Source organism: Bos indicus x Bos taurus, chromosome 8, assembly GCF_003369695.1.
Source record: "Bos indicus x Bos taurus breed Angus x Brahman F1 hybrid chromosome 8, Bos_hybrid_MaternalHap_v2.0, whole genome shotgun sequence".
Classification (NCBI taxonomy): domain Eukaryota; kingdom Metazoa; phylum Chordata; class Mammalia; order Artiodactyla; family Bovidae; genus Bos; species Bos indicus x Bos taurus.
The window spans coordinates 101,562,859-101,575,378 of NC_040083.1; the positions used below are offsets into that span (position 1 = coordinate 101,562,859).

Sequence of the window (12,520 nt, forward strand, 5' to 3'; positions counted from 1 at the left end):
ACTGTTTTTAGAAGAGTTTTAAGCAAGGAGAAGCAAGCATAGAAGTGGATTCTTAAGGGACTATTCAGTACCAGAAACACTCTGGTGAGAACTCCCAGCCCGAAAGGAAGATAAGGCCCCAAAAAGGATGGGAACAAACCTAGATGGTCCCAGAACCCTCAACTGGTCTACCTACACTGCTAACCACTGTCTCTAGACACTTGCACAGGAAGCAGACTACCCAAACGGAAGAATGCAAATGCCACCTCATCCTTGACCCGCCCCGTCTCTCCATCTGAACTCTCTAAGTTTCTACCCATTTTTCTTACATGATACTTAAGAATTCACTCTTATAGAATAGTTCCTGGTGTACCTGGTTTTTCTCCTTCCAGATTCCAGACTTGCCTAGGCACAGGATCTATCAAGTATAGCGTCAGATCTGGACTCTGGATTTGTTGCTAATGATAATGTGGTTAAAGTGACTCCCTCACCTTGCTCCTGGCTTGGCTGAATTTTTGAAAACTCAAATTCTTTAAGCTGTCCCTTACAACTGGCACCTTTTCTGAAAATTAAGAATAATAATAATAATAGCAAAATAAAAGCTATGACAAACCTAGACAGCCTATTAAAAAGCAGAGATATCACTTTGCCAACGAAGGTCTGTCCAGTCAAAGCTATGGTTTTACCAGTAGTTGTATACAGGTGTCAGAGTTGGACCAGAAAGAAGGCTGAGCACCGAAGAATTGGTACTTTAGGACTGTGGTGCTGAGAAGACTCTTGAAAATCCCTAGGACAGCAAGGAGATCAAATCAGTCAATCCTAAGGAAATCAACCCCAAATATTTGTTGGAAGGACTGATGCTGAAGCTGAAGCTTCAATACCTTGGCCACCTGATGTGAAGAGCCGACTCACTGGAAAAGACCCTGATGCTGGGAAAGATGGAGGGCAGGAGAAGGGGGCAATAAAGGATGAAGTGGTTGGATGGCATCACCAACTCAATGGACACGAATTTAGCAAACTCTGGGAGACAGTGAAGGACAGGGAAGCCTGGCGTGCTGCAGTCCATGGGGTGAGAGTCAGACATGACTTAGAAATTGAACAACAAAGGAAATGCAAGCTAGAGATTGTCTTTTCCAGAGAGATGCTAGAAATGTGTGATGGACGTCTCCACAAATTCTTACCTATTTTGGAAGATGTTATCTTCCCTTCCATCATCCACTTCTGAGGACTGCTTGAACAGGGAACTTATGTCACAGCCCCCCTCCATCCCCCCTCACCAAAGCAGCAGCAGAGCCTCCAGTAATTGGGAGAAGGCAAACAGCAGGACCCGCCAACTGTACCTTCTCTGGTGGGGAAGTCCATCATCAGACATACACGCTGCCATCTGGACCACACAGCTGCTCCTTTCATAAGTACCTGCTCTTCAGCATCCAAGTTCACAGTTTGCTAATGTTTTCAGTGGAATTCCCAATTCCTGTGGCTTCATAACACTCAACTAAAAATACAGTGCCGGCTGGCACAGGGCCCAGATTCTGGAGCCCCATAGAAGACTGAAGAAGGATAAATATGAAGGCATGAGCTTAGAGAGAAAGCACAGCAGGGCGAAGCCAGTGGCCATGTGGTGCCGCGGGGGAGGGTGTCAGCAAGCACAGGGAACAGCTATTACCGGAGGGAAGGAAGAAATGAAGGCCCGCTAAGTGACAGTTCTTTGGGGAATGGAACAAGCACTCTTCTCTAAATTAACTTTCTACATTCGCAGTTCAATAATCTGGATGACGACTGATTTTCAAAGTAATACGAACTGTCTTATATGAAGTTTCTTACATAAATCTCTAGGGAGTTCTTTGACATGCATTATGGCACATTTTAATCTCAGTTCTGTATTTTAATTGATCCACAGAAAGACAATGTGAGAACTAAAATGTACTTTTAGAATTTCTTAACCCCCAGGATGACAATTATCAGAGTTCGTTAGAACCTGAATCGCAAATCAGAATATCAAAAGGATTAACTTAGCCAAGCCCATCACTGAGGTTTCTCAGCTACACAATAAATTCCATGAAAATTGCTTTATTTTCTTTTTTCCAAAATGGAAACAACTTTGTTACTTTGTCTAATACGTAAAAAAAAAAAAATCCCTTCAATAACATTTTCGGGGTTTGTTTTGCTTTGTTTTGGCTGCACCATATGGCATGCAGGGGGCGTCCCTGGTGACTCAGACAGTAAAGAATTCGCCTGCAGTGTGGGAGACCTGGGTTTGATCCCTGGGTTGGAAAGATCCCCTGGAGACGGCATGGCAACCCACTCCAGTATTCTTGCCTGGAGAATCCCCACTGACAGAGGAGACTGGAGGGCTACAGTCCATGGGGTCACAAAGAGTTGGACATGACTGAGCGACTAAGCACAGCAGCATGGAATACAGGAGCTTGGTTCGCCCACCAGGGATGGAACCCATGCCCCCTGCAGTGAAAGTGCAGAGTCCTAACCACTGGATCACCAGGGAATTCCTCTGCACAGTTAATGTTTTAATGTTTAGCTTTCTGAACTTTTTCATAAACATACGTATATATGAAAATTTTCAAAATTAAGGGCATATTATTCATATAGTTTGTAATTCAGTAATATACTATTAATATACCTATGTCAGTAAACATTCTTTTCAACAGATTAGCTATAGAATATTCCATCTCATGTATATGCTATGATTTATTTGACTAATTTCTTTCTTTATCAATAGACATTTGAAATTGTCTCCAATATTTCAGTATTATAACACATATAACTACAGGAAATAAAAAAGTAACTGAGTGTAAAGTAAGTGAGTGCCTTACCCTTCTCTCTGCAAATAAATTTGAAATTGATGATTTTTCTAAGAACATGTAAATTACCAAAATGAATATCAAAAAGAATAGGAAACTTAAACAGGACCAGTAAGTATTGCTTTTTTTTTTTTTAATATCCCAAGGACTACCTCTCCCCAAGTGCCACATCCAGATGGTTTTCCAGATGAAGTCTTCAAAAATCCTGTTTATTGTATTCCAGAGAATATAGAAAGAAGGAAATGCTTTCACTTTCTTTTCTCAAAATCTAGAATAACATTAATAACTATACCACCAAAGATAGCATAGAAAAGAAAATAGACCAATCTTACTTATGAATATCAATGCAAGAATTTTAGATACAATTTAGCAAATATAATCCAGACTGAAAGAATAAAACACCAAAGACCCAGAAGAATCCATTCCAGCAAGTAGCATTGATCATTATTAGGAAATTTAATAATATAGACCAACATATAACTGGTTAAAAGGAGAAAAGTATACATGATCACCTTAATACATGCTTAAAAGACATGATAAAAATAATACAAACCCCAGTAAAATAGAAATAGATGAATACGTCCTTAATATCATGTATGTATAGCCAAAAACTGGTAACATGATGAAAAGACAAAAGTAGAAAACAAACCAGAAACCAACACCATCACAAAAGCAGGAGGAGTATACCAGACTGATTAAGCATACAACCCCAGGAACTAGAATTTTGAGTTCAAACTTCAGCTCTATCACTAGTTCAATAACCTCAAAGTACTTAACTTTTCCATGCCTCAGTTTTTCCATCTGTAAAGTGCGATAATAATAGTACACATTCATAGGGATATTGTAAGGACTGAATGAGTGCTTAGAACAGAATTTAGCACATAGCACTCTATCAGGGTACATAAAAGCATAACTAGATGTCGGTAACATCAGAAAGCCAAAATCATGAATGATAATGAAATACTCAAACCACTCCCATGAAAGTCAGGAATAAGGAAAGAAAATTCAAAGTCAATACTACTACTTAAACTTTTGCTCTGAAAACACTAGCTAAGTGGTCAGTTAAGAGAAAAACATGACTATTGTAAACATGGGAAAATGAAAGATGGAATTATCATCATTAGCAGATGATATTATTCCTTTAAATACCAAGAGAACCAACTGAAACCTAGTAGAATCAATAGGAAATTATTGGATTTATTTAATTCATTCATTATCCCAAGAAGAGATTTAGACAGAAATAAGAAAACAGCCTCCAGATGCTATAAGCTGGGAAGCTGGACCTCAGCAAAAACTCACCTTGGCAATTTAATTTGGGGGACTCCCACGTGCCCATGGCTGTGCAGCTTGAAGCTGTATCTTCTGAGTCACTGAAGAATCCTTCTTTGCAAGCGTAATGAACCTGACTGCCAAGTCTAGAGGTATAATTTCCTATGATATAGCCACCTGGAATCTCAGGAGGGGTCCCACAGTCTATTTCTGAAAATAAATTAATGTCAAACTTGTTACTACATAAACGTGTATTTTCAAAATACATAATCTTTTTCCATCTTCACTTTATCCTCTCTTCCCTCACACATACACACTCGAGTCATATTTTAAAACAGACTGACTCATTTCTACAAGACTTTGGGCACGTTTCCACTGAGTGTCTCTATTCAGTCATCTGGTCTTCCACAAGTAACAGCACAAAACTGAAAGGATCTGGCAATCAACTCTCGCTAATTTACACTAACTAAAGACAAGCCTATGGGCTTTCCTGGTGACTCAGGGGTAAAGAACCCACCGGCCAATGCAGGAGACGTGAGTTCGATCCCTGAGTCAGGAAGATCCCCTGAAGAAGGAAATGGTAACCCACTCCAGTATCCTTGTCCGGGAAATGCCACGGACAGGAGACTGGTGGGCTACAGTCAAGAGGGCTGCAAAAAAGTCAGACATGACTTAGGGACTAAACAACAACGGAGAGACGCCTAGCCCAACAAAGTATAAATTTCGTTTTGCACAATATCCTAAAATATATAAGCCTTTCAACTTCCTTGGTAACTTTTGAGATGCTGGTCCTTACCAGATTAGCTGTGTTTACTATCTAATATAATGGTTAATATCTGAATATCTATTAACTACAAAAACCCCTAAAGTTTTTTTTAACTTTAATATAGCCCCCTCTATCATGACTATTACTTAATTTTATAGGTTATAAATATGCAAAACACAAATTCCCACCAACATCCTCCACACAGACTCCTAGACTTAGGCTCAGAGCAGGAGAGTCATCAACAGACTCTCACCTTCGGATGCTGCATTCTTTGGCAGGAACCCACCTGTGCATGACGTGGCATCTCTGGTCGGATGGAAAGGCTCAGGCCCACCTTTTGGCAAGTACCCATCCATACAGTAGCATTCATAGCTCCCACGAGTGTTCACACACCGTCCTCCACGTCTGCACCGGCTGGAAACCTCACACTCATCTATGTCTTGAGACCCATACAAGAAGGGAGAGAAAAACAAAAAGGGAAAAGGGTTGGACATTGTGACAGCCATTTCTTCTTTGTGGTGGGGGATTTAACTTTTTATTTTGTATTGAGGTAAAGCCAAGTATCAATATTGCGATAGTTTCAAGTGAATAGAGAAGGGACTCGCCCATACATATACTTGTATCCATTCTCCCCCAACTCCCCTCCCATCCAGGCTGCCACATAACACTGAGCAGAGTTCCCTAAACTAGATAGTAGGTCCTTGTAGGTTATCCGTTTTAAAAATAGCAGTGTGTACATGTCCATCCCAAACTCCCAAACTATCCCTTTCCCTACCCCCCAGCAACCATAAGATTATTCTCAAAGTTTGTGAGTCTCTGTTTCGTAAGTTCATTTACATCATTTTTTTTAGATTCCACATATACAGGATGTTGTATGCTATTTCTCCTTTTCTGTCTGACTTACTTCACTCATTGTGACAATCTCTAGATCCACCCATGTTGCTGCAAATGGCATTATTTTGTTCTTTTTAACGGCTGAGTAATATTCCATTGTGTATATGTGGCACATCTTCTTTATCCATTCTTCCTGATAGCCACTTCTCACACTCTCAATCTACACTTTTAAGCAGATGCATTTGTTTGTAACTGTATCACAAATTTGTTGTACTCCTTAAGAGTTCTTCTGCTGTGTCCTTCATATCATAGGCACCAAGAGGTGCTCAATAAATATTTGTCAATGTGTTCTGAAAACTTATAAAAGCCAAAAACTATTACCAACTCTCTTGACAAACCAACAAAATGAACCCAAAGAAGTATGCTAAAAAATTAAATTACTATAAAATAAGGCTGGCATCAACTTCATGTTAAAATATCTGAAGAACTCCTAATACAAAACAGCTTAGACCAGAGTGAAAAATGTTTCATGAGCATAAAGCAAGAAGAAAAGAAGCCACTTAGAAGGGTCTCACTAATTTTACCAAGACCAGAAGTGCTTAAAACAGCCTTCAAGAAGGATAAGACATGCTTCTTAGCAGACTTTTCCCTTTGATTGAAGATTGCCAGTGGTAGCAGGTACAGGAGTAAAAACCACACAATCATTCAGAGGCTGAAAAAAAGAAATCTTTCTGCAAGTTAGCAGTTTTTACCCTCAGATTTGGCTTAGTGAACAAAATTTAAAGCTTTAGAAACTCCATCAGAGCCACAGACACACCAATTTCACTTAGAGAAAGAAAAGTACCTTAAGTAAAAGGGGACTTTTTCCAGGACATTTGCCAGAACTATCAGGGGGACAGAGGACAGGAGGGGCAGTGTGACTGAAGAAAATCTGGTTATTCCCAGACTCTGGGATTTCAAAGACGTGTAGTTTTGGAAGAACTGATATTGTTGATGATGTTGTTGTTGTTATTCAATTGCTAAGTCCTATCCAACTCTTCGGAGAAGGCAATGGCACCCAACTCCAGTACTTTTGCCTGGAAAATCCCATGGACCGAGGAGCCTGGTGGGCTGCAGTCCATGGGGTCGCTAGAGTCGGAAATGACTGAGCGACTTCAGTTTCACTTTTCACTTTCATGGATTGGAGAAGGAAATGGCAATCCACTCCAGTGTTCTTGCCTGGAGAATCCCAGGGACGGGGAAGCCTGATGGGCTGCCGTCTATGGGGTCGCACAGAGTCGGACACGACTGAAGCGACTTAGCAGCAGCAGCAGCAGTCCAACTCTTTGCAACCCCGTGGACTGCCAGGCTCCTCTGTCTTCCACTATCTCTCAGAGTTTGCTCAAATTCATGTCCATTGAGGCAATGATGCTATCTAATCATCTCATCCTCTGTCGCCCCCTTCTCTTTTTCCCTTTAGTCTTTCCCATCATCAGGGTCTTTTCCAATGAGTCAGCTCTTTGCATCTGGTGGCCAAAGTACTAGAGCATCAGCTTCAGCATCAGTCCTTCCAATGAATATTCAGGACTGATTTCCTTTAGAATTGACAGGCTTGATCTCCTTGTAGTCCAAGGAACTCTCAAGAATCTTCTCCAGCACCACAATTCAAAAGCATCAATTCTTTAGCACTCAGCCTTTTTTATGGTCCAACTCCCACACCCATACATGAACTACTGGAAAAACCATAGCTTTGACTAGACGGACCTCTGTCGGCAAAGTGACATCTCTGCTTTTTAATATATTGTCTAGGTTTGTCATAGCTTTTCTTCCCAGGAGTAAAATTCTTTTAATTTCATGATTGCAGTCACTGTATCCAATAATTTGGGAGCCCAAGAAAATAAAATCTGTCACTGCTTCCACTTTTTCCCCTTCTATTTACCATGAAGTGATGGGACCAGCTACCAAGATCTTAGTTTTGGAATACTGAGTTTTAAGCCAGCTTTTTTACTTTCCTCTTTCACCTTCATCAAGTGGCTCTTTAATTCCTCTTCACTTTGTGCCATTAGAGTTGGTGTCATCTGCATATCTGATGTTGTTGATATTTCTCCCGGCAATCTTGATTCCAGCTTGTGCTTCATCCAGCCCAGCATTTTGAATGATGTGCTCTGCATAGTAGTTAAACAGCAGAGTGACAATACACAGCCTTATCATACTCCTTTCCCAATTTTGAAGCACTCAGTTGTTCCATGTAAGGTTCTAACTGTTGCTTCTTGACCCACATACAAGTTTCTCAGAAGACAGGTCAGGTGGTCTGGTATTCCCATCTCTTTAAGAATTTTCCACAGTTTGTTGTGTTCCACACAGTCAAAGGCTTTAGTGTAGTCAATGAAGAAGAAGTAGATATTCTTCTGGAATCCCCTTGTTTTCTTCATGATCCAACAAATGTTGGCAATCTGGTCTCTGGTTTCTCTGCCTTTTCTAAACTCAGCTTGTACATCTGGAAATTCTCAGTTCACTGCTGAAGCCTCACTTGAAGGATTTTGAGCATATCCTTGCTAACATATGAAATAAGTGCAACTGTAGTTTGAGCATTCTTTGGCATTGCCCTTCTTTGGGACTGGAATGAAAACTGACCTTTTGCAGTCCTGTGGACACTGCTGAATTTTCCAAATTTGCTGGCATATTGAATGCAGCACTTTCACAGCATCATCTTTTAGGATTTGAAATAGCTCATCTGGAGTTCTGTCACCTCCACTAGCTTTGTTCATAGTGATGCTTCCTAAGGCCCACTTGACTTGACACTCCAGGATGTCTGGCTCTAGGTGAGTGACCACACCATCATGGTTATCCAGGTCACTGAGACCTTTTTTGTATAGTTCTTCTGTGTTCTTACCACCTCTTCTTAATCTTACCATTTTTGTCCTTTATCATGCCCATCCTTGCATGAAATGTTCCCTTGATATCTCCAATTTTCTTGAAGAGATCTCTAGTCTTTCCCATTCTATTGTTTTCCTCTATTTCTTTGCATGGTTCACTTAAGAAGGCCTTTTCATCTCTCTTTGCTGTTCTCTGGAACTCTGTATTCAGTTGGGTATTATGTTCCCCTTTCTCCTTTACCTTTTGCTTCTCTTCTTTCCTCAGCTATTTGTAAAATCTCCTCAGACAACCACTTTGCCTTCTTGCATTTCTTTTCTTTGACAAATATTCTAATTTTCCAGTAAAGTCTTTTTTTCCCCAAAAAAACTAACACTATCATTTCATTTAAAAAATAAAATATAACATTTTAACAATGCCCCCACCCAAAAGGAAGAATATAATCTCAGAATCCTTCCATATTTCTGTTTAGTGATTTTATTAAAATTCACTATAGTCTTTATTGGAGAAGGCAATGGCACCCAACTCCAGCACTCTTGCCTGGAAAACACCATGGACGGAGGAGCCTGGTAGGCTGCAGTCCATGGGGTCGCTAGGAGTCGGACAGGACTGAGCGACTTCACTTTCACTTTTCACTTTCATGCATTGGAGAAGGAAATCGCAACCCACTCCAGTGTTCTTGCCTGGAGAATCTCAGGGACGGGGGAGCCTGGTGGGCTGTCATCTATGGGGTCACACAGAGTCGGACACAACTGAAGCAACTTAGCAACAAATAGTCTATATACTAGTCTGTTTGGTTTTGGGTTTTGGACCAAGGAATACCTACCTCATTGCTAGCTGGTTGTTGTCTGGGAAACAGTAATTCATTCAGTTGCTGGAGGAGACCCAAGGGACCAATTCTGATCAACCTACATCTTTGGGAAACTGTGTGGGAAATGGGCTCCAGTGATGGCTGTCAACATCTCTTCCCTTCCTTTCTTGCCTCTCCGCCCATCAAGAATGGAATCCATTTCCCCTCCTCTTGAGCTGGTCTTGAGACTGGCTTTGTCCAACGGAACTTGGCAGAAGCAACATGGCGCCTGCTCTGGACATCGCCTTAGACGACGCCTGGCAGCTTCCTCTCTCCCTCAGCTGGAATCCAGCGTCCACGCTACAGAAAACCCAGGCTGCCGTGCTTGAGAGACAGGCCGGTCAGAGAGGCCCTAAAGACGAGATACCGCATGAAGGAGAACTAAGGTGGCCTGCTTGACAGCTAGAATCAAGGTCCAGGTGACGCTAGTGGTAAAGAATCCACCTGTCAACACAGGAGACGCAAGAGACATGGATAGAGCTCCTGGAGTAGGAAATGGCAACCCACTCCAGTATTGTCTGGAAAATTCCATGCCATGGTCAGAGGAGCCTGGAGAGCTACAGTCCATAGGGTCGCAAAGAGTCGGACACAGCTGAACACACACACACACACACACACCCCCCAACCGGGCCGTATGTGAGACAGGCCTTCTTTCATCAGCCACCTAATCCAGCCACCTCTTGAATACGTGCATACAAGTGACAAAACCGCCTAGCCACAGAATTGCAACAAATAATCAATTGTTGTTTTAAACCACTAAATCTGGGGGCAGTTGTGGGCTGGGAGGAGTAGAGTTACTCAGTAAGAAATAACCAAGACACTCCTGACATAGGAAGAGATGCTGAAATCCAAATTAGGTGAAGAAGATACTGTATTAATGAAAAAGGGAATTTCTGAGGGAAAAAAAAATGAAGTCTTGGAAATTAAAAACAAAATACAAATGCCAAAAATAAAAGCTCAATAGAGGCACTGAAAATAAATTTGCAAATTTCAACTCAAGGAATTCTCTAAAACACATAGAAAAATTAATTATTTAAGACAGAAACTATGGGACAAAAAAATTATATGAGGACAGACCCAAAACATTCAATATCTATTTAAAAGGAATTATGGAAGAAAATGGAGTATATATATAAAAATTTAATATCAAAAGAAAAACTGCACCAGTTTTGTATTCAAATAAAAATAGCCTTTTAAGGTGACAGGTATGAATGTTGAAAAATGAGTCATTCTGGGTTTCAGGGAAGAAGAGAAAAATCTATAAACCTCCTGAGAGAAGGGAATAGTAATTTATGAGGAAAAGAGAAGCAATCTGACCCAGGACTTCTTGTCTGAAACACTAAATGCCAGATAGTACAGGAGTAATATGTACAGAGTTCTAAGGAAAAGAGAGCAAAACATTGTGCTATATTTAAGGAAAGGAATGACATTTTAGAACATGAATGATCTCAAGAACCACACTACTGACAAAAAAAATCAGAATAAATATTGTCAAGAAAGGAGAAGACGTCATAAAACACAACAAAGGGTGGTGAGAAGTGAAACCAGTCAAACAAACATTGTTTTTTGCTCTTTTTTCTATAATTGTATTGCCTTATCTACTTTCGGCTGTGCCGGGTCTTTGTTGCTCTGTGGGCTTTTCCTCTAGTTGCCCTGAACAGGGGCTACTCTCTAGTTGAGGTGTCCAGGTTTCTCATCACCGTGGCCTTTGCTGTTTCGGAGCAGGGAGCACGGCCTCTAGGGAGCACGGGCTCTAGGGAGCACAGACTTCAGCAGTTGCAGCTCCCGGGCTCTAGAGCACAGGCTCAGTAGCTGTGGCACATGGGCTTATTTGCATGCGGGATCTTCCCAGACCAGGGATCAAACCCGTGTCTCCTGAATCGGCAGGCAGATTCAACTGAGCCACCAGGCAAACCCAACAGACATTGTTGATAACAAAATCATGGAAGTTTGGGTAACTGTTAAGAAAGGATTCTTAAAATCAATCTCAATCTAGTACGAAGTTTAGAAATGATTTCAGCACTGTGTTCCTAGACTGGATCCATCATCTTAGCTTAGTAAGATTTTTTTGTTTCCCCACTGAGGAATTTGTAAAATGTGTTTATGTATACATTTTTAACACAGAAACCATTTTCCAGCCTGTCCACCTGCCCCAGATTCCTACAAAGGTAGTGAGTAGGAATAAATTAATTTTTCAGGAGCTACTAAAAATAAAAGGTCCAAGTATTATAAGGCAAAAATGCAGTGGTATGGAAAACACTTGGAGTTTCTAGCTACTGATTAGCTCTGTATGAGTCACTGCAGGCATTAATCCGTTTTCTTTGTGTACAGTCATTCAACAGCCTAATAACAATAATTGTTATAATGACTGTTAATAACGATAACTCCTGCATGGCATCTTGTGCATGTCAAGCACTGTTCTAAACACTTCGTCATTTATTCATGATTATTTTCCATCTTATTTGTTCTTCACAAAACCCCTGAGAAGTTGATGCTATTATTATCCCCATTTTACAGATGAAGTAACTGAAGCATTGAATGGTTAACCTGAAGCCATGCAGGTTAAACAGTGGAAAGGCTAGAATCAGAAGCCATGTGTCTGGCTTCTGAGACCATATCCGTAAACACTACGCCACACTGTTTCTTCCTTTACAATCTAATTTTAACATCATCCAATCAATAATTCTCTGTCTCATCCACAGAGATTGTCAGGAACATCAGTTGCCTTAAGGAAGTCTAGATGTATTTACCATATATCACTGAGATGAGTACGACTTGATTTTCACATTTAATCCTCTGCTACTTCCTAATGCTCCCAAAGAATACCTTTACTAAACTGTTCTAGGTCTTGACTGGATAGACATGTTAAGCTCAACAGGACAAACTCTCCATGTAGTGGTAGATTCCATTGGGTCTCCAAGGTTATAACATGTTTGCTTGTCAAGAAAAAAATGTTCTGAGCAACCATATTAACATAGTTAACTAATCAAGGGAGAAATTCCCTATGCCTCATTCTATATATAATATTATTTAACTTTATCCACAGCCAGAACCATTCTTTGGTAGAAAATAAAGCAAAACCGAGCAAGACACTCTGACCTCATCCCAGAGCCCTGGATGTTCTATATTTAAAATTCTTTCATGCATTTG

General features: G+C 40.7%; 1 protein-coding gene across 1 annotated transcript in view; it reads right to left on the minus strand.

Moving 5' to 3' along the window:
• Window positions 1–12,520, minus strand: part of SUSD1 (sushi domain containing 1) — a 137,212-nt gene that overhangs the window by 101,816 nt on the left and 22,876 nt on the right. The window contains exons 4-5 of the mRNA XM_027550509.1: window positions 5,120–5,272; window positions 4,098–4,277 (exon numbers count right to left, since the gene is read on the minus strand). Of these exons, the coding sequence (XP_027406310.1) occupies window positions 4,098–4,277; window positions 5,120–5,272 (333 nt within the window). The remainder of the gene's footprint in view (window positions 1–4,097; window positions 4,278–5,119; window positions 5,273–12,520) is intronic.